The sequence below is a fragment of the Orycteropus afer genome, unplaced genomic scaffold, assembly GCF_000298275.1.
Source record: "Orycteropus afer afer isolate SDZICR_OR568_19922 unplaced genomic scaffold, OryAfe1.0 scaffold00184, whole genome shotgun sequence".
NCBI classification, from domain to species: Eukaryota; Metazoa; Chordata; class Mammalia; order Tubulidentata; family Orycteropodidae; genus Orycteropus; species Orycteropus afer.
Window position 1 is genome coordinate 3,460,620 of NW_006921771.1, and position 22,038 is coordinate 3,482,657.

Below are 22,038 nucleotides of genomic sequence, written 5' to 3' on the forward strand. Positions count from 1 at the left end.
CTTGGCTGGGTTTCAGAAAGAGATAGCCAGTTTTCTTCCTAATTCAGTCTTAAACTAGAAGCTCTGCTGAAACCTGTTTGGCCTCACAGGAACACATAAGACTCCACTGACGAATGGGTAGTGGCTATACTTGAAGTGTATTGGCAGGGAATCAAATGGAGGTCTTCTGTATGGAAGGAGAGAATTCTACCACTGAACCACCACTGCCCTCATTCTATATACCCTAAACCCTGGTTACTTCTTCTTCCCCAACAATACCTCATCACCCAACTCTTCATTCTCTTCCTTCTCTACCTCCTCTGTCATCTTTACTGGTCACTTTGATTTCCTTGGCAGGGAGTCACCTGTCCATCACAAGGTTATTCTCCCCCACACCTAAGCTCTAAACCAGATTGTCCTGTGCCTCAGAGGGAATCTGCCTCTCCTTATTACCACTGAAAGTTTTCACAATTGTCATTTCTTTCAGCTCCTTCATTCTCATGAGGTTTTTCTGCCAATAAGAAGACAGAAAGACCCCTAATCCCAATAGTGTTTTAATGTTAAACTGGTTTGGGCTCCTTTGAAAGAAAATATAGAGACAAGTATTTGAGCTAAAATAATTTATTTGGGAGTAATCCTGGAGAAAGGGGAAAAAAAAAAAAGAGAGGAAGACCCTCAATGAGAAAGACAGGCCCAATGGCTGTAACAGTGGGCTCAAGCATGGCAACAGTTGTGAGGATGGCACAGGACCAACCAGGTGGTGTTTCATTTTGTTGTACCTGGGGTCATTATGAGTTGGACTTGACTTGACAGCACCTAACAACAACAGTCTTGGGAAACATCAGAAGAGGAGTGAGGAAGCAAAACAGGAGAAGGAAGGAAGATAATGAAATGAAATTATTGAGCTAGGTACTCCTGTGAGTTTATAGCTTAGTTCCACTGGGAAACTTTCAGAAACAGTACAGAACACACATCAGAGTTATCCTAAATGAAGGGAAAAGAAGCTGGGATATTTATCCACCGACTCCCCATTTCATTTTGCCATTAACTCTATGGGAATTCCTGGTTGCCCTACTTGAGGGCTGAATGTTCTTCCATGACCTGTTTGTTCCCCACACCCCCTGAAAATCCTTGTCCTGAGAGTCATAGGTATATGGAGTAAGAGGCCTTCGGTAGGTAGAGGTAACTGTAGAAGGGATGTAGCAGGCACTGGCAGCGTCATTACAGGGGTCTTAATATTTTTTTTTCCACTGTTTCATAGAAAGCTTTGTCTTCTATAGTCAAGAATTTACTAGAAGCCACTTTAGTTTAATATAATTTACTGAATGTCTATTATGTTCTGGGCACTGATAGGTACTAGAGATAGAGGAATAAAATAATTAGCTTCAAGGCACTTGCATTCTAGCAGAAAGATCACAAAAGCATTGAAATATTCCCTAATATTTTTTAACACCAAGCAATCAAACAAGTAACAAGTGTTTATTCTGTCCTTTTCAGGACCCTAAAAAGTATATTTTATTTCTAGGTCTTTGGATATATAGAACAATTTTGTCTTCCTTGTCCCCACCTCTTCCATCTCCTCACCTCTGCATTCCCCGTTTCACTGGACTTGGCACTAATCGTCATTCTGTGAGATGTTTCATCTCCTAGAAGCCTCTTCTCATCCTCCAAGATTGGGTTTGGAGATTCTCTTAAAAACTTTTCCAATACTATATGTCCTCAAGCGTGGTACTTAGCTCAGTGTATTAAATTTCTAATTTGCACATTTGAATCTTCCATGAAAATGTAAATTTCTTGAGGGTCACGAATATATTTTGTGTACCTTTTTTCCTAGGTATCTAGCATGCAGTAGGTGTTTAATAAATATTTGATGAATGACGAATGTCTCTCAGAGAACACATTAGTGTTCAGTTTAGATGATGTCCAATATCACTAATAGTGTTTTATTTGCCTTTAAGCTAAGCCAGAAATCCCCATGATTGTGGAAAATAACTCCATGGATGGCTTGCAAGAGGTGAGTCATATTAAAGCCTTTGACAAACAATAGTATTATATGCCAAGGTATTTCAGATAGCCTACTTGTCGGGAATGTTTTCTCAAAGGACCTTACTCTTTGATCCTTTGCCAGTTAATTACTGACAGGGATGAAGGGAAGCCCAGTTGATTCTAGAAAATGAATGAGAATCTTATTTTAGGACTAGGGTCTCTTAGATTATGTGAACTATGGTCTTCAGTCCTTAAATTTCCTAGGAAAATAGTATCAACTATTTAAGTTTCTCTTTAGTAAAAATTGAACTGTGTAGTAAAGGAAAAGTAGGGCAGAAAGCAGTGTGAATCCTGGTGTAAGAATAATTTGCTCAGCAAATTTTAATTTATTCTAATCAATTTCTTGTATCAGCTTTCCTCTTGTTTTCTTTTGAAGTGACAAGGGAAAATTTGCCCTCCTGCCCACTAGCAGAACCCTGTCTTTTCCTTTGGCAGATAGGAGAAAGGGATGGGGAAAAAGGAAAGTAGAATAGCACACACACACTGACTTTACCATTTAAAAAAGAAAAATTGTTATTGTGATTTGGGTGCACGTTTACAAAGCAGATTTATTTTACTCTCAACATTCTTATCTGTCTTGTTTCACAGCCCCAATTACAATCCCAACAATAAACAGCTCTCCTCCCATCTCCTCCCTGTGACTACTCTTTCCCTGTGCCTTCTTACCAACACATTCCTGTCTGTCTAGCTCTCCCCCTATGCAAATGTTGCCTTTCTGATGTTCTAAAGGATGCATCTCCACTGGTTTAAAAAAAAAAAAAAAAAAAGAAACCTCACTGCCATCGAGTCGATTCCGACTCAGAGTGATCCCTCCTTGGATTTCTAAGGTGGTATCTCTACGGAAGTAGATTGCCTAGCCTTCCTCCCAAGGAGTAGCTGGTGGGTTTGAACCATTACGTTAGCAGTCAATGCCTTGGACACTATGCCACCGGAACTTCTTTCTATTATTTGGCTGAAGCTAAGTGATTTATCTTTCCCTGTCTATGTGCTGCTAAAACCATTTTTGAGTTATTCAGCAGAATTTTACTTGTGCATGATTAAAGATATTGTTCAATAAATTCTGAATTCTGTAGGATCACTTTTCTTTGGAATGGGCACAATTATGGATCTCTTCCAGTTGGTTGGCCAGCTTGTTGTCATTCAACTTTCTTGGCATAGACAAATGAGCACCCATAGAGCAATATTCATTTTTTGAAACATCTCATGGGTATTCTGTCAATTCCTAGAGCCTCATATTTTGCCATTGCCTTCAGTGCATTTTGGACTTCTTCAGTACCATCAGTTCAGGAAACAGTTGAACATCAACCAATTGTTTTTGGTATCGTGACTTGGTATATCCCTTCCATATTCTTTTGTTTCTTCCTGCATCTTTCAATATTTTGTCTGTAGAATCCTTCAATACTGCAACTCAAGACTTGAACTTTTTCTTTCGTTCTTTCAGCTTAAGAAATTCCAAGAGTGTTTTTCCCTTCTGGTTTTCTAATTCCAAGTCTTTGCAAATTTCATTATATTACTTTAGTTTGTGCATTGTTTGTTATTGTTAGCTACCATCGAGTCAGCTCTAACTCATAGTGACCCTATGAGTCATCCTACGAGTCAGAATGAAACACTGCCCAGTCCTGCACCATCTTCACTATCTTTGCTATGCTTGAGCCTGACGTTGCAGCAACTGTGTCAATCCATCTCATTGAGGGCCTTCGCCTTTTTCAATGACCCTCTACTTTACCAAGCATCATATTCTCTAAGGACTGTTCCCTTCTGACAACATGACCAAAATAAATGAGATGAAGTCTGGCCATTCTCACTTCCAATGAGCATTCCAGCTGCACTTCTTCCAGGATAGATTTGTTCATTCTTCTGGCAGTCCATGATATTTTCAATATTCTTTGCCAATACCACAATTCAAAGGCATTACCTCTCTTTTTGTCTTCCTTATTTATTGTCTAGCTTTCAAATGTATATAAGGCGATTACCATGGTTTGAGTCCCACACACCTTAGTCTTCAAAGTGGCGTCATTGTTTGCTCCTTAAGACTTTAAAGAAGTCTTTTATACCAGATTTGCCCAGTGCAAATATGATGTCTGATTTCTTAACTGCTGCTTCAATCGATATTGATTGTGGATCCAAGTAAAATGAAATCCTTGACAACTTCAGTGTTTTCTCCACTTAATGTGATGCTGCTTATTGGTCCACTTATGAGGATTTTTGTTTTCTTTATATTGAGATGTAATTCATATTAATGGCTTTGATCTTCATCAGTAAGTACTTCAAGTCCCCTTCTCTTTTAGCAAGAAAAGTTGTGTCATCTGCATATTGCAGGTTGTTAATGAGTCTTCCTCCAATGCTGATGACACGTTATTTATATAGACCAACTTCTCAGATTATTTGTTCAGTATACAGATTGAATAAATATGATGAAAGGATACAACCCTGATATACACCTTTCCTGATTTTAAACCATGCAATATCCTTTTGTTCTGTTCAAACAATGGCTTTTTTGTCTATGCACAGGTTCCTCATGAGCATAATGAAGTATTCTGGAATTCCATTTCTTTGCAGTGTTATCCATAATTTGTTATGATCCACAAAGTCAGATGCCTTTGCATAGTCAATAAATTGCAAGTAAATATCTTTCTGATATTATTTGCTTTCACCCAAGAGCCAATCTGACATCAGCAATGATATCCCTCATTCCACATTCTCTTAATCCAGTTTGAATTTCGGGAAGTTCCCTGTCAGTATACCTCTGCAACCATTTTTGAATTATCTTCAGATGTTAATAATATTATTTGATGATGTCCACATTCTTTGGATAAACTTTCATGAAAAATGGACATAAATATTGAACTCTTCCAGTCAGTTGGCCAGGTAGCTATCTTCCAAATTTCTTGGCATAAGTGAGTAAGAACTTCCAGTGCTGCATAGTTTGTTGAAATATCTCAGTGGGTATTCCTTCAATTCCTGAAGCTTTGTTTTTCACCAATTCCTTCAGTGCAGTTTGGACTTCTTCCTTCAGTACCATTTGTTCTTGATCATATGCTACCTCCTGAAATGGATGAACATTGATTATTTTTGATACTGTAACTCTGTGTATTCCTTTCATCATCTTTCGATGCTTCCTGCAACATTCAATATTTTGCCCATAAAATCCTTCAGTATTGCAACTTGAGGCTTGAATATCTTCTTCAGTTGTTTTAGCTTGAGAGATGCCAAGTGTGTTCTTCCCTTTTGGTTTTCTAATTCAAGGTCTTTGCACATTTCATCTTTATAATACTTTGTCTTCTTGATCCATCCTTTCAGCTCTTTTATTTCATCATTTCTTCTATTCACTGTAGCTATTCTCCATTCAAGAGAAAATTTCACAGACTCTTCTGATATCTATTTTGGTCTTTTCTTACTTTCCTGTTTTTTATTATTATTTGTTTTCTTTCTGTATCATGCTCTTGATGTCACCCCACAACTCATGTGGTCTTCAGTCATTGATTTTCACTGCATCAAATCTACTTTAGATGGTCTCTAAATTCAGGTAGGATATAATCAATGTTGTATTTTGGCTCTCCTGTACTTGTTCAAATTTTTTTCAGCTTCAACCTGAATTTGCATTTGAGGAATTGATGATCTATTCCACACTCAGTGCCTGGTGCTGTTTTGATTAATATCAGTTTCTCCATTGCCTCTTTCCACAGATGTAGTCTATCCGATTTCTGTGTATTCCATCTGGTGAGGTCCATGTGTATAGCTGCTGTTTATGTTGTTGAACAAAAAGTATTTGCAATGAATAAGTCATTGTTCTTGCAAAATTCTATTGTACAATCTACGGTGTCATTTTTATCACTGAGCCTATATTTTCCAACTACCAATGATTCTTCTTTGTTTCTAACTTTCTTATTCCAATCACTAGTAATTCTCAATGCATCTTGTTTGATGTTTGGTCAATTTCAGGCTAAAGAAGTCAGTAAAAATCATTCCTTCATTTTTGGCTTTAGTGGTTGATGAGTAAATTTGAATAATAGTAGTATTAACTCATCTTTGTTGTGGATGTTTGGATATTATCCTATCATTGACAGTATTTACTTCAGGATGGATCTTGAAACATTCTTTTTGATGACAAATGCTCTGGCATTCCTCTTTTGCTTGTCATTCCCAGCATAATAGACCATCCGATTGTCTGATTCAAAATGGCCAATACCAGTCCATTTCATCTCACTAATGTCTATTATATTGATCTATCTGTATGCTTTCCATTTCATTTTTGACTGCTTCTAGTTTTCCTAGATTCATACTTCATACATTTCACATTCCAATTATCAATGAATATTTGCAGCTATTTCTTCCCATTTTGAGTCACGCCCCTCAGCAAATGAAAGTCCCAAAAGCTTTATTCCATAAACATCTTTAAGATTGACTCTACTTTGAGGAGGTAGCTCTTCTCTGTCACATTTTTAGTTCCTTCCAACTTGAGAAAGGAGGTCTGGTGGCATAGTGGGTAAGACATTTGGCTGCTAACCAATTGGCAGTTGAAACCCACCAGCTGTTCCAGGGGGAAAGATGAGGAAATCTACTTCTGTAAAGATTTATAGCCTTGTAAACCCAATGGAAGTCACTATAAGTTGGAATTGACTCTGTGGCAGTGGTTTCTTTTCTTGGCCCAATCTGAGGGGCTCATCTAATGGCACCGTATCAGACAGTGCTTCACAACTATTCCTAAGGAAAAAAAAAAAAAAAAAATTTTGCTTTACATGTCATAGAATTCCATCTTCTCTACCAATGCTGGCCTAGGTCATCACTAGCTAGGAAATTAGAGAACCTTAGTTCCTGGAGGATCAGTGAATAATCTTAGCCCAATCTCACCTAACCAGCTACAGGGCCCAGTTTGTTTATGATCTTTTAAGAATTTGCCAAGCATTAGTAATTCCTGACTCTAATATTATAATTCTTTTTGTATTTTTTTTAATGTTATTGCCATTGTTTTGTTTCTTTTTTTTTTTTTTTGCTTTTGAACATTTCATTGTGGTTTAGATAAAAGTTTACAGAGAAAAGTAGTTCCCCACTCAATAATTTATATACATTTTGTTTCATGATATTAGTTGCAATCTCCTCAGTATAACAGTATTGCTGCAATTTCCTCCCTAGGTTCCCATTTCCATTTGCCTATTTTCCTTGCTGCCTTTTGAACTTTGTTTTTGGGCAAGTGCTACAATTTTTGGTCTTATATGGTTGATTGCTCAGAGGATCACTGTGGTGGTTATGTTTTTGTGTCAACTTGGCTAGGCCTGGTTGAGTGGCTGGGCAGCTGGATGCAGTATTCCCCACGATGAGACTGGTAATCAGCTCCATGGTGGAATCTACTGTGAGGAGCTGAGTAGCTGCCTTTGGGTATATGATCTGCTTCCCATATACAAGCAGCAGCTTTGGGAATGGTCTCTGGCTTATGGCATGCTTGGACCATGCATGTAGCTATGTCGTTGTTCAGCAGCCTGCCATACTCTGACAACCTTGGGACTTAAAATGGACTTGAATTAATGGCCTGCCATGTGATTTGGTAACATCGGGACTGTGCCTTTTTACTTGTCAACCTTGGGTTTGTCAGCAATGGCCAGCAGCTGTCTGAGTGAAGAAATTCCCCTAGCTGCAGTGGGCCAGGAGCAGGAGGCAGAGCTGGACCCCAAGACTGAGGGGCTTTCACCCAACCCCTAGAGCCTGGCACTTTGAACTTGGACTTAAAGTCTCCAAATTGTAAGAATAAACTCCTGTTTATTAAAGCCATCCCATTTGTGGTATATTATTGGCAGAGCAACACTAAGTAACCAGAACAGAGCAGTTGGTAGTGGTAACCAGGTACCATCTAGTTCTTGTGTCAGACTAGTGGCTTATTAACTCTTCAAAGCCCTTTCACATGTTTTCATCATGTGATACTCCCAATGAACTTCTGAAATAGGTGTAACATGTGTCATGTTACTGATGAGAAATTGGACCCTGGAGAAGTTAAACAATTGACTGAGTTACATCTAATAAAAAGGTAGAATTGGAACAAGACCTTAGCATACCCATATCCATGCAGGTGTTATGATGAAAGAAAATGGGGCTTCAGGATTAGCTAGACCTAATGTCAAATTCTAATTCAACTACTTACCAGCTACACATTCTGGTCAAGTAGTTAAATTCCATGAGCTTCAGCTAACTCATCTCTAAAACTGGATAATAATAAATAGTTCACAGGGTTTAAAAGAGGATTAAATTTATGTATAGCAATGGAGAGGACCTCTGGTGATGGTTAAAACATTTGGCTGCTAAGCATAAGGTAGATATGGTTCAACTCCACCAGCTGTTCAATAGGAGAAAGGTGAAGCAGTCTGCTTCCATGAAGATTTACAGCCTTGGAAACCATATGGAGCAGTTATACTCTGTCCCATAAGGTCTCTATGAGCTGGAATCAGCTTGATGGCAGAAGATCGGTTTACAGTAAAAGAGTATATGGCTCATAGTAGATATTTTAAGACATCTCCAACCTACTTTTTATCATTCATTCCTTCTATCTTGCTCCCATCCATCCATATGTACATTCATAAATATACCATGTGATTGATTCTAGGAGATCATGTGGAATAATGAAAAAAAAACAAAGCATAGATTGTAGAGTCTGATAGCTCTGGTTTTGAATTCTTCTCCACCACTTATTAACTCTTTTCTCAATACCTTAGCTTCCTCCTCAACACAAAAGAGACAATGATTCTAACCTTACATCATATAAGGATCAAAAGAGAATTCATATGCAAAGTGCCTATTTCTGGCCCATTCTAATTGTTCTATAAATGACAATTTCTTACCTCCCCTTTGTCTTAGTTAATTAATTAATTCAGCATTCATGTCTTCAATGCTTACCGTGTGCTACATATTCACTATACCAGTAGCCCTCAGTGTCAGAACATATTAGGGACTTGGCCAATTGTAAAGTGTTTCTTTCATTATTAATAAAGTTATAAAGTTCATGTCTAACTTAGTTTCTCTATAAAATAGAAAAGACCCCAAATTAGCCTAATGATGATGTTTCTTAGGCTTAGACATGCTAGGGACTTCAAGGAGAGTCTAATACCTGTGTGTCCATAAGAGCAAGACATCACCAGGGCTCCATCATAGCAGAAAGCCTCAATCCAACAGCAGATATGGGAAGTCTTTAGTCTAAACCCCAGGACTCCTCTGTGGAGCAGATTTTTGTATGAGAGCAAAACATACTGGGGCAAAGGTCCCCTCAGCCTACAGTCCCACTCTGATGATATGGCAAAAGAAGATCACAAGAGAAATAGTGCAGAAAATCCAGTTTATTCAACAGTTGAGTCCTTCCACAAGCAACATGTCTCTCTTTTATGCCTTTATTCTTATTCTTTATTCTTTAACCAGATTATCTTTATGGGTCCTATGGTAGCATACTGCCTAAGGCACTTGACTGTTAATCAGAAGGCTGGCAGTTCAAACCCACCAGCCACTCCTCGGAAGGAAGGTTGGGCAATCTACTTTTGTAGTGATACCACTTCGGAAACCCAAGGAGGGGTCGCTATGAGTCAGATCTGACTCAACAGCAGTGAATTTGGTTTTTTGGTTTAGATCAATCAGACACTGTAATCTGAAAACCACACCTCTGTTACCATCAGAGTTTAGCAGGACAACTAGGGTAACTATTTTTGCAGAATTTAAACTTTTGTGTTTATTTGGTTTTGATTTTGCAAAGCCTGAAAGAAACCCTCGTGGAGTCCCTGACCTTCTTGATGCTCATTTCAAATGTATTGATTTTTCATTTTATTTTAAAAAGTATTAGGTATTGCAGGTATTTTCTAGCATTTCTTGTGGCACAGAAAGGCTCCAAGTCCAAATATCCAACCACCTGACTTCAAGCACCCTCATCATTTGCACTGGTGAGCACTTGGACTTTCTCCAAAGATGGGGAACCACTAAAAGGAGTACCACACTCCTGTGAGGTTAGCCATGGGAAGTGAAACTTTTAATATCAGGAAGGTTTCCAGAAAAAAGTAGATTAAAGGGCTGCAGTGTAGCCTGAATTTTTCACAACCCTGGAGTCTGCACCCTTGTTTGTTCCATAAGCAGCAATCATAGAAGACAGGTCTGGCTGTTAGGCCTATTAGACGAGTTTAAGAAGAAGTAAGAGTGAGCTCTACAGGAGAGGACATGGGGAGGCATGACACAGTTAATGCAGCAGGGTCTTGTTTGCTTTCATTTGGAAAGCTGCTGTTGTTAGATGCCATCAACTTGGCCCCAACTCATGGCAACCCTATATAGTATGTTCTGATCTATAAAGTTTTCATTGGCTGATTTCTGGAAGATTGCCAAGTCTTTCTTCCCTGTTTTTAGTCTGGATGCTGCACTGAACCCTGTTGAGCATCAGAGCAGCATGCCAGCCTCCACTGACAGACAGGAAGTGTTTTGGCTGGGAATCAAACCCTAGTCTCCTGCATGGAATGTGAGCATTCTACCATTCAATCACCACTGCTCTCCTGGGGAGGTGGGTATCCCATAAATTATCTGAGATAGTGAGATACTGTCTTCTCTCCTCTTGCCTTCCCCAGCTTTCTCTGCTCCTCTTCCCCACCCACATTCCAAACTTTGTTTAAAAAACATAATAACTTTTGGAGGAATCCTCCAAAACAAAAGTTAGCTCCAGCCCAAAGGCTAGAGCAGTTTCCAGTATGATTTTATTCTATTCCTGAGATAATATTTTAAGCATAGCCTCAGCTGTCCAGGAAATTGTTTCTGTCCCTATGGACTGTTACAGTTCATTTTTCAAAGCATTGCTGGATGTTTAAAGATGAACAGTTTAAAAAATGAAACAGAAAACAGTGGACTGTCATGCTGTTTGCATTTCAGAGGTAGGGGCAAAATTCAAAGCCTACTGCTCAAATGAATGACTGGTCTGTGGCCACAAAACCAAAGCAATTTTACTCATTAAAATTGACCTCAGAAACTAAGGAAACATTCTCTGTCCTTCACATACCAAACATTCATAGTTTCTGTTTTGTTTCCATGGTAAGTTTTTTTTTTTTTTTTTCCTTGGGTGCTATCTCACTTCTGTCTTCACATTTCTTCTTTATGCTTTTCCCTTCCTTTTTACTTTTCTGCCTCTGTTCTTTATTGCTCTTTATTTACCCTCATCTCTCCACCTTTTACTTTTTCCTTCTGAGTTTCTCTCTCCTCATCCTATTAATTCTTTCTCCTTTAACAGGCCCCTGTTGGCACAAAGAGTTAAGTGCTTGGGTACTAATTGAAAGGTTGGTGCTTCGAACACACCCAGGGGTACTTCTGAAAAAAGGCCTGGTGAGCTGCTTCCAAAAGATCACAGCTGCGAGAAACTTGTATGACACAGTTCAACTTTGACACATATGGAGCTGCCATGAGTTGGAACTAACTGCATGGCAACTGGTTACTCATTAATATGAAATTAGATTTCTATTTTTAAATATGTGTCAACAAATTTGTGTATTCTCTGTTCTTAATTTCTAAAACAAGTGAATTTTTTCAGAAACAACTCTGCCCATACTAATCACATATCAATTATTAAACATTAGATTATTAAAGAGGCTCACATATCTCAGATTATACTGATGAGACAGTTTTAATGTAAGCAGAAGATATAACACTGAAACTATAGGAGAAAGATATACATTGGAGGGATCCAAAGATCTCAGGCACAGATTTATTTGTCCTTCCACTGCTGGCTCTTACAGAATAAGCTTTGTCACCAGGTCTCAAATCATCAAAAGTATGCATGCAAACATTTTGGTCCCAGGAAGCCTAAGCTCTGATGTCTGGCTCCATAGGCACATTTCAGCTACCTGACAAGTCTCAAATACTGAAACTTTTAGCACCACTGAAACCAAGTGCAAGGTATAAATCCAATTAATATTGTTAAGCAATGTTGACAAGTTGCTATATCCTTCCCTGAAAAAAACTCACAGCCCCATGGTGGCAAAACAATATTTATCTCTGGTTAGTACGTTTTGAAATTTTGATCAAAGGTCAGCACAGCTTCAGGAGCCCTGAAGATAACTTTGGTCAATTCATACCCACTGAGGTTAATCTACGCTCTCTACCCTATTTCTCGGTAGCAAAATCCCGCTAAACTACTTTGTTTTATATTTAAGATAGAACTGCAATTGTTCTTTGCTATACATCTACAGTCGGTGTTTTCAGAGTAAATTCTCTCAAGCTCCATTTAAACAAAGTGAAAAGGATTAGCTGCTGCAGGCAGATCTTTCTCCCTCTGGCCTGTTTCCTTCTCAGCCCTCATCTTCCACTTCATCTCCAGGATGGCCCTTTCCACTTCCTCCACAGCTCGCTCTCTCCTTTCTACAGCCCTCTCCCGCCATTCCACTGCCTTCTCCCTCATAAGTACTGCCTTTTCCCTTTGGCTGGCCCATAAAGCCAGGGCCCCTACCTGCTCAAGGAGCCTGGCCCAGTCACCCTCAATTCCCATGGGGAGCTGGGACCCTTGAGGCCTTGGGTCCTGGCGCTGCCCTGCCTGACCATGGCCACTCTTCTCCAGCTCCTCTTTGTGCATGCTTTTCAGATGTTTCCACAGGGCTGTGGTGCCCACATTAACCCCAGGGCCACGACTCACCTGCCTGCCACACAGGCGACAAGTGGCATATTGGTTAGGGTGATGCCCAACTCGTGCCGGGGCCAGGTGGAAATATTCCCATGCCTCAGAAAACCGAGCCCCCCGGTTATGGGGCACTGGCACAGTGGGCATGACACTTGCCAGTGAGCCCACCTGTTCTCCAGTCTCACTCATCTCTTCTTCCTCTTTCATCTCCAGATCCTCTTTTGCCTTCACCCTAGTTTCTTCCTCTTCTTCCTCTTCCCGTCTCATCCTGCCTCTTTTATGACTTGCCTTGTGATGGTACCTAGACTTGAATCAAAGATCTTAACTGAATTATAAGACTAAATGTATATTTGTGAAGGGGCTGTGGTAACTTGGAAATTCACAATAATGATCAAAGTCTGGATATACTTGGGTGGTTTATTGTTTCCTCCTTTCTGTTTCTCTGGATAGTCAAGCATGGGGATTGCAAAGGAGTCAAACCACAGATCCAAGAAAAATGGTCTCTGAGGCTCTCACATACTTTCCCTCCGTGACCCAGTTACTTAGTGATCCTTCTTTGGCTAGGCTAGAGAGACAGAACAAGTGAGTTCCTGTAGGAAAGGCTTTCCCATCCAATGATTATAACTTCAGTGAACTCTGTTCTCTACATCAACCAGCACCACGGGTGTTTTTGAATATTAAAAATTTTATATTTTCTCTTGATTCTTCTCTTGCTATTTCCACTATTTCTACGCTCTTTGATACACCTATAAAGTGCGTTTTCACCTTTAGAGGCAGGAGGAACAAGGGCTCAGGGCTGGTCTTCACTGGGTTATCCTCATAGTAGGTAAAAGGAAGCAGGGGCAGATGTTGATGTAGGAGAGACTTTCACCTTCTCACACCGTTTCCATAAGCAGCAGTCCAGAGGCTGCAAAGCCTGCCAGGGTCTGGGTAATAAAGATTCCAAAGTGAGGTCAATTTGTCCCCATACAGGTTCCTGTGAGGCAGGGAGTCTAAGAATTCCAAATAGCAGGCTTAGCTGTCTTCAGCAGGAGGAGCTGGCAGGCATGGAGGAGAAAGAGATGGCGCCTATCCCCATGGGCCTGCTGTCTGGTCATCTGGGCAAACAGCTCGCAGGACTCCACCTTCTCTGGCACAATCACCTGCAAAGCCAACAGCCAATATGTCTTCCCTGACAAATAATTTAGTTAATCCCAACATCTGCCTTACTTACTCTATTTTAGGGATAGATAACTAAATGGAAAATTATACTGCATTTAGAGACAGCCTGAATTCTCTCTCCTTTTTTGGGAGGTCATTACATAAGTGACTGAAAGACTTACTCATCAAGCTTTGCCACCCCAAACAGTTAAGAGATTCCCTCCTTGCTGTAAGTAGGTACTTACACAGGAAAGCCGGGCTCTGGACTTGCTCTGGTCTCTCCAGTATGCACAGCGTGAGTGCATCTGTGCACTCTGGGTCACTATTAGCTGACTCCTATCCCTAAGGGGAGGGCACCTCTAGTTCCTGTTTCCTCCCACTTCTGCAGGAGTCTTGTTTCCAAGTGGGTGTGTCCCTGCCTATCAGGTTTTACTGTAACACATACACCCAAGTGCAAACTTTCTCTCCCCCGTCCCCTCCCCCCCCCCAAATAAAGATGTCCCCGGCAAGCACTTTCAAGTCTCAGTTCTGTTTCCTTATGACTAGATCATCTGATCTTCCAAGAAAAGAAAGAGATTTAAGGGGTGGAGGTTGGGGGGAGGTGAAATATGGACACAGAAACCACATGTCTCAAGGACACCTGTGGTTTAAAATACTTTGTCCATTTGTCAAACCACAAATCTTGATCTGGGGTTTGGAAACTATGATTACTGTATAGAGTCAGGAGAAAAATCAAAAGCATTTACAGAAAAGGGAGATTAAGTGAATGAAATCTTCTGTTAAAACAAGAATCATATTAAGCCAATAACAGAAAATGATAGAGGTTTATTTTATATACAATTTACAAATCGGGGTAACATTTTGACTAGGAAATCAAAAGTATTCCAAAGATTAAAGATTAATTATTATATTCTATCTTATCTACCTTGCCATAGAAATGGGGCCAGAACAATGTTTACATAATAACAATTTACCCTAAAACATAGCTTCTAGTCTGACCTTGGAGTTTCTGTTTCTCAAAACTGACTTCAAGTAGGTGATTCTCCAAAAGAGCTCAAAGCCTAAGGCAAAATGGTCATTACTAAGCTACTTCCTTGGCTATCGTTTGACTTAAGAAAACCAATTTTCTCAAGGCTCAAGGTTCAAATGAAGCTCTTTGTACTATTTCTCACTTATTTTTTAAAAAGTAATTTTAGAAAAACCAACTTTTGGTTTGTCTCTCACATACAACAGACGTACAATGGATGGACAAATGATTTTGACTTTCCAGCAGAGGACCACGTACATGTGCACATATGTATGTGCACATATATTCATGTCTATTAATTTCTTCATATTGTTTTCAGATTTAATATGTTTTCCTTTTACTCATTTGGGTTAAATGTAAGTTCCCAATTGTAAAGAATTCCATTTGTTCAGCAAAACCAAATATGCTTGAGGATTCAGAAGACCTTTGATACTAAGTTGAATTAAGTTTAAGACTTTTCAATTTTAGAGAGGCTGGGAGGAATTTAGGACAAGAGCCATGTTCCTGAACCAAATATTTAAACACAAAGTCTAGAGATGGTATAGAATATTAGAAATATAAATCACTGTAGAATATATGAACTTACCAGCTCATTTTCAAATTTGATTCTTCAATTTTTCAGTAGTTGATAAGGGATTCCTTCATTGAGCCAGTAGCCCTCATAAAGTAATGTAACCCCACATGTTCCTGATATTAGCAGAACATCATCACTTTGGTAGGTTAACTGAGCATGGAGGAAATGAATCATGAAGATGGTTAAAGGTATTGGCTTTAACACAATCATTTACAACTTTTTGTTTGTTTGTTTGTTTAACATTTCTTCTGTATTTCTTATCTCACTTCAAAATCACCTAGATATACATCAATGTTTGGTATTTTATTGGATTAAATGAGCTAATATATTTTTTGTTAATAAGAATGCATTTTCTGGAATTGGTTTATTTATTTACCTTTAATTTCCAGAGCAAAGAGAAGCACAGTTTCATGACTTTCCTTCCCCACTATATGCATGTGTCTGGAAAAAAAACAAGTGTTAATGAGATGGAAATACTAGGAGCTATGGCAGTTAGCCCGCTCTGAAAGTCTCATTGTTTCCTTGGAATCTTTGTGGTGGTATCCTGAGAGATATTAAGCTGCACCTCACTATGAGCTCACCAGGAAAGTGTTAGTTAGTATACCTGAGTCTGGTTTCTCATGTAGGTCTAGACTTTGGGAGTAACTAGAATTTGGGAAAATTGCACACCCAGTCTCAAAAACTGGTTAATTAATATATTCATCAATTTGGGGAAATTGGCACACCCAGACTCTATACAGGTTAACTAATATATTTATCAGTTGTGGAGAATATATGTGAACTAAGAACCAGGTCTGATCCTATGTAAAACAAATATGTCTCTTGGTGGAAAATAAGTAAGTAGCTATAAATGAGATTATAATTTTTCAGATGATCAGATAAAAATAAGGGGAATAGGATAGTTTTACAGGGTATCTTTATCAGGCTGTTGAAGAAATGACCATTTTCCAAAGAACAAACTCTTCTTAAATAATTTTGGAAAAAAAGCATAATTAATCCTAAATCTAAACTCTCTACTTTTGTAATTACTTGTTATTCCATCACTTTCTTATTTTAATATAATGTGTTTTAGCAGGAAATATCCTGGAATGTAATTGAGCTAACATAGTTTCTAATTGTGCCATTAACTACTACTTTCCACTCTCTTTAATCCCTCTGTCTTGGTTTCCCCATCAATCAAATCATAATAATAAGGCATGTTTTGCCTACACTATAAAGTCCTTAGGAGCTCTGGTAGCATAGTGCCTAAGGCACTTGACTGCTAACCAGAAGGCTGGCAGTTCAAACCCACCAGCCACTCCTCGGAAGGAAGGTTGGGCAATCCTACTTCCGTAGTGATACTGCCTCGGAAACCCAAGGAGGGGTCGCTATGAGTCAGGGCTGACTCGACGGCAAATAACAACAACATAAAGTCCTTAAGAAAATATATAAATTTTTAAATTAGAACAACTCTGTAGAAGTCAGAAAATGAGATGTCTGTATTAAAATGTGTGTGTGTGTGTGCATGTGTGTGTATGTGACTACAAACACATTATTTGGTGAATGGTAACAACATGAGTGTATCTTTTAGATTCTTTTTTCTAATAGAACATTCTCTGGCTTCTGCCTGTGACAGCATCCTCCTCCTGTTCTTTGTTTCCATGTAGTACTATTTTACTCTGCCTATGCAATATTGTGATTTCCTTTCTCCTAGGATTCAGAATCCAGACTTGCAACATTAGTATAGTTCTAGCCATAAATATAGAATATTTCTGTAGGAGATAGCCAGTTTATAATCCACAATCTATTTTAAAGGGAAACCCTGCCTTTTACATTATCCAGCTAAAAGTTAAAAAAAAAAAAGAAAAAAAGAAATCATTTTTGCCAATTGTTTCTCTAATGTGAATATTGGTGTAGATGTAAAGAAAAAGTTTCTTCTGAATTTTCAAATAAAACTTCCTGCTTTCTTTTTGCCCCAGAGAACATTTACCTGTTCACTGAGGAATGTATTTCCCACAGCTAATCTCACATGGTTTCTAGATGGAGGACTTCTTCAAGGTGAAAAAGAAGGTGAGCAAATTAGTCCATGGAAATGGGTTTGGAAAAGAAAGAAAGAAAACAAAGAACAAGGAACACAAAGTAGAAGTTGTCATTGCCCAAGCTGATCTTGACATTTAATAATAATTCTCATTCCAAGAAAAACATTGTCTTACCTACCAAATGCCATTTTCTGATATCACATGTGGCTCTTCCAAAGGAACCGGAGGTAACATTTCCTGGAATAAAAGAAATACAGTTGACTTTGTCAAACCGCATGCAAACACTAATGTCTTAATTTAGCAAAAGCAGATCTCATATGAAAGCAAGAACTTTAATTCAACATAGTTTTATTAATTGCATTTATTTCATTAATACCATTACTCAAATCAATAAGCTAATTATTTTAGCTTTTTCTTATGTGTAGGTGAGGGGAAGGGGGAAAAGAAAAGCAAACTAGAAGTATATGTAAAGGACTTGGCTCCATGTCAAGGAACAAGTTCACCAGGAGAATTAAAAGTTCCTGGAGCGAGAACAAACACTGAGAAAAACTCAGGTGATAAAGCACAAAGCATATTTTTTCATGGGAGATGATGATGGCAGCCTCTGTCAGAATCTTCCCAGCCATCCCTTGCACTCCACCCTACTCTACCCCCAGACCACAGCCCTTCTCCTTTCTCCTGTCTCATTTTTCCTCAGAGCCCAAAATACACTCAACAGAGACTGGGTCACATAACTCTTGCTGTATTATTATTTTAATCAATAAAATTAAAAGCTTATGTTGATGAATAACTACATTTATCACTTGATGCATTTTGAGACGATTTGTTTTGTTATTAGTTTACTTTAAAATCACAACAATGGTATCAGTGGGTTTGACAAGATTCATTGAAAATATCTGTTAAAGTTAATTATAAATATATTCTCTTGTTAAAAAAAAAAACAAACTTATTTGAGGTACCCACAGGAGCTCCTCGGAAGAAAAATGGGGTAATCTACTTCCATAGTGATACTGCCTCGGAAATCCAAGGAGGCGTCGCTGTGAGTCGGGTCCAACTCGACAACACATAACAACAACAACAACAACAACAACAACAACGCAGGAGCTCTGGTAGCATAGTGCCTAAGACACTTGACAGCTAACCAGAAGCCTGGTGGTTCAAACCCACCAGCCACTCCTGGGAAGGAAGGTTGGGCAATCTACTTCTATAGTGATACTGCCTCAGAAACCCAAGGAGGGGTCGCTATGACACAGGAGGCACAAAAGAACAACAACATTATCCTCTCAGCCCTGAGGCAAAGCCCCAAGGTTGAAGTAATCCATTAACTCCTAGATTTGAAGCACCCTGTTACACTCGCAGCCTTGAGGCAGACAGTGTGCTTTGAATCTCATCAGTATACAACTGCATTTGTTTCAATAACTTTGGAACTAGCATTGAGGACCTATAATCTAAAGAGATGGCCCACCATAATAGTTTTACACTCATTTCTTGCTGCCATATATGCTGTTTGGAGGCTGAACTAACAAAGATAGTTAAAACAGGGTTCCATTGATAAAGAAGACTAACAGAACCCAAAATGATAATTGCTTATTAATCAGCATTGGACTGCTAACCAAAATGTTGGCAACTCTAACTTATCAGTTGCTCTGGAAGAGAAGGATGAGTCAGTCTGCTTCTGTGAAAATTTACAGCCTTGGAAATTCTGTGGGGCAGATCTATTCTGTCCTCTAGGGTTGCTATGAGAAATCGACTTGATGGCAGGGTCTTTTTTTGGGGGGAGAGGGGTATTAATCAATTTACAACTTATTTCAGGAAAAAGGGTATAATATAGCAACACCATCAAAGTAAGGATATGCATCACACACATAGATTTACAGTAAGGCGTCTGGAGATGTCAGGTGTGAATTTCTTCTCAGATCAAGAGCTACCAACATGGTGTCTCAGCTATGGTTATTCTCTATCTTTCTGGGGGTTGTGTAGATATATTCCTGATACATAAACAGACTAGACAACAAAACTCTCCTGGAGACCAGGGACAAATCATCCATTTCAGTGTTATCACTAAAAAATGCTGACAAGTTGGGGCAATCTGCCCCAAGATCCCTTGAGCCCATTATCACAAAGCACTCTATTAATCAGTATGGTTCATACTTTGACCAAGCATAAGTGCCATACAGGACCTTGAGTGAAGCAGCACATGTTAATTCCAGGCCCAGGAGAATTAGCTCTCACTGCACAGAGTCTGCAGTTTGACTAGTTTAGATTTCACATGGCCATACAGTGAAATGGGAGCTCTGGTAGCATAGTGCCTAAGGCACTTGACTGCTCACCAGAAGGCTGGCGGTTCAAACCCACCAGCCACTCCTCGGAAGGAAGGTTGGGCAATCTACTTCTATAGTGATACTGCCACGAAAACCCAAGGAGGGGTCGAAATAAGACAAGACCGACTCAACGGCACATAACAACAACAACATACAGTGAAACGTCTCCAGCCATGATTTGACATCACTATATGGTTCATATAGAAAAAGTTGATAACTTAACCATGTTTTGCTCTGTCTTTTAGTAATACACATTACTAATGAAGAGAGAAAAAGCAAAGGTGGATGTTTGGAACTGAAGTCTGTATTGACAAGGCTGTACATTAATGAACCAACCCAGTCAAACAACCTGACCATCTGGTGTGTGGCTCAGTCTCCAGGTCCTGGGAATAAAGTGTGGAGAATCTCATCTGAAAAGATTTATTTTTCTTTAGGTGAGTTGTCTAATGAGGTCAATAAGGCTGACTAAGCCTATCCTAAGTTCAGAACATGTCTAATTGGAACAAATAAGATACTCATTATTTCTAAAATATTGTCCACAATATTGGAAAACTCTCTATATAATTCATAATAGTTAAAATTCAAGTTAGTAAATATTTTTGACAAATGAGGTTCTAATGAAAAGAATCCCTTCGAATAAAGAATAGCTGGTCTCTATATTCCCATGATTCCTATGTTCCCACTACTCATCTGTCAGTTCTTCATACTGTAGTGGATTATGTGTTGATATAAGGCTGGAGGCTATTCCATTGGTATTTCAAATACTAGCAGGATCAGTCACGGTAGATGGGTTTCAGCAGAGCTTTCAGACAAAGACAGACTGGAAAGATGGGCAGGGAGATTCACTTCTGAAAAAAACTGGTCACTGAAAACTTTATGAATAGCAGTGAAACACTGTCTGATATATTACTAGAAAGTTATGAATAGTCATGAAACATTGTCTGGTATAGTGCCAGAAGATGAACCTGTCAGGTTGGAAGGAACTCAAAATAAAACTAGGGAAGAGATGTCTCCTCAAAGTAGAGTCAACCTTAATAACATAGATGGAGTAAAGCCTTCAGGACCTCCATTTGCTGATGTGGCATGACTCAAAATGGGATGAAATAGCTGCAAACATCCATTAATAATCAGAATGTGGAATGTATGAAGTATGAGTCTAGGAATATTAGAAGTTGTGAAAACTGAAATGGACCACATAATTACAGATATCACAGGCATTAGTGAGCTGAAATGAACTGGTATTGTCCATTTTGATACAGACAATCATATGGTCTACTATGCCTGGAATGACAAATTGAAAAGGATTGGCATTACATTCATCATTAAAAAAAAAAAAAAAGTTTCAAGTTCTATCCTGAAGTATAATGCTGTCTGTGATAGGATAATATCCATATGTCTACAAGGAAGGCCAGTGATACTACTATTATTCAAATTTACACACCAACCACTAAAGCCAAAGATGAAGAAACTGAAAATTTTGATCAACTTCTGCAGTCTAAAATTGACTAAACATGCAATTAAGATGTATTGATTATTACTGGTGATTGGAATGCAAAAGCTGGAAACAAAGATGAAGCATGTGTAGTTGGAAAATATGGCCCTGGTGATGGAAATGATGCCAGATCACATGATAGAATTTTGCAAGACCAATGACTTATTCGTTGCAAACACCGTTTTTCAACAACATAAATGGCAGCCATAACATGTGACCTTGACAGATGGAATACATAAGAATTGGATTAAGTATATCTGTAGAAAGAGTCATTACAGAGGTTCAATAATATCAGTCAAAACAAGGCCAGGAGCTATGGAATAGACCATAAATTACTCATGTGCAAGTCCATGTTGAAGCAAAAAAAAATTAAAATAAGTTGACGAGAGACAAAATACAACCTTAATTATATCTCATTTGACACATGAACACCAATGACTGATGACCAGATGAGTTGTGGGATGACATCAAGAACATCATACATGAAGAAAGCCTATCATTAACAGGACAGGAAGGGAAGAGAAGACCAAAATGAATGTCAGATGAGACTCTGAAATTTGCTCTTGAACTCAGAATAGCTAAAGTGAATGGAAAAAATAATGAAATAAAGGAACTGAACAGAGATTTCAAAGGGCAGTTCAAGAAGACAAAGGAAAGTATTATAATGAAATGTGTAAAGACCTTGAGTTACAAAACCAAAAAGGAAGAACATGCTCAGCCAAAGTTCAACAAGACAGAAAATAACAAATGCTGGCGAGGTTGTGGAGAGATTGGGACTCTCGTACACTGCTGGTGGGACTGTCAAATGGTACAACCATTGTGGAAAGCA

The 22,038-nt window shown here is 38.8% G+C and overlaps 2 protein-coding genes across 2 annotated transcripts in view; one reads left to right on the forward strand and one right to left on the reverse strand.

The window, feature by feature from the left end:
* CD96 (CD96 molecule) overlaps positions 1-22,038 on the forward strand; it is a 165,933-nt gene that overhangs the window by 45,530 nt on the left and 98,365 nt on the right. The window contains exons 5-7 of the mRNA XM_007947438.1: positions 1,938-1,993; positions 17,337-17,427; positions 19,963-20,151. Coding sequence (XP_007945629.1) covers positions 1,938-1,993; positions 17,337-17,427; positions 19,963-20,151 — 336 coding nt within the window. The remainder of the gene's footprint in view (positions 1-1,937; positions 1,994-17,336; positions 17,428-19,962; positions 20,152-22,038) is intronic.
* ZBED2 (zinc finger BED-type containing 2) lies at positions 12,248-12,904 on the reverse strand. The gene has a single exon (XM_007947421.1). It carries the CDS (start codon positions 12,902-12,904, stop codon positions 12,248-12,250), a length of 657 nt encoding a protein of 218 aa, XP_007945612.1.

Excerpts from the sequence above, each read along its gene's own strand:
- ZBED2 (XM_007947421.1), bottom strand. The coding sequence starts at position 12,904 with ATGAGACGGGAAGAGGAAGAAGAGGAAGAAACTAGGGTGAAGGCAAAA.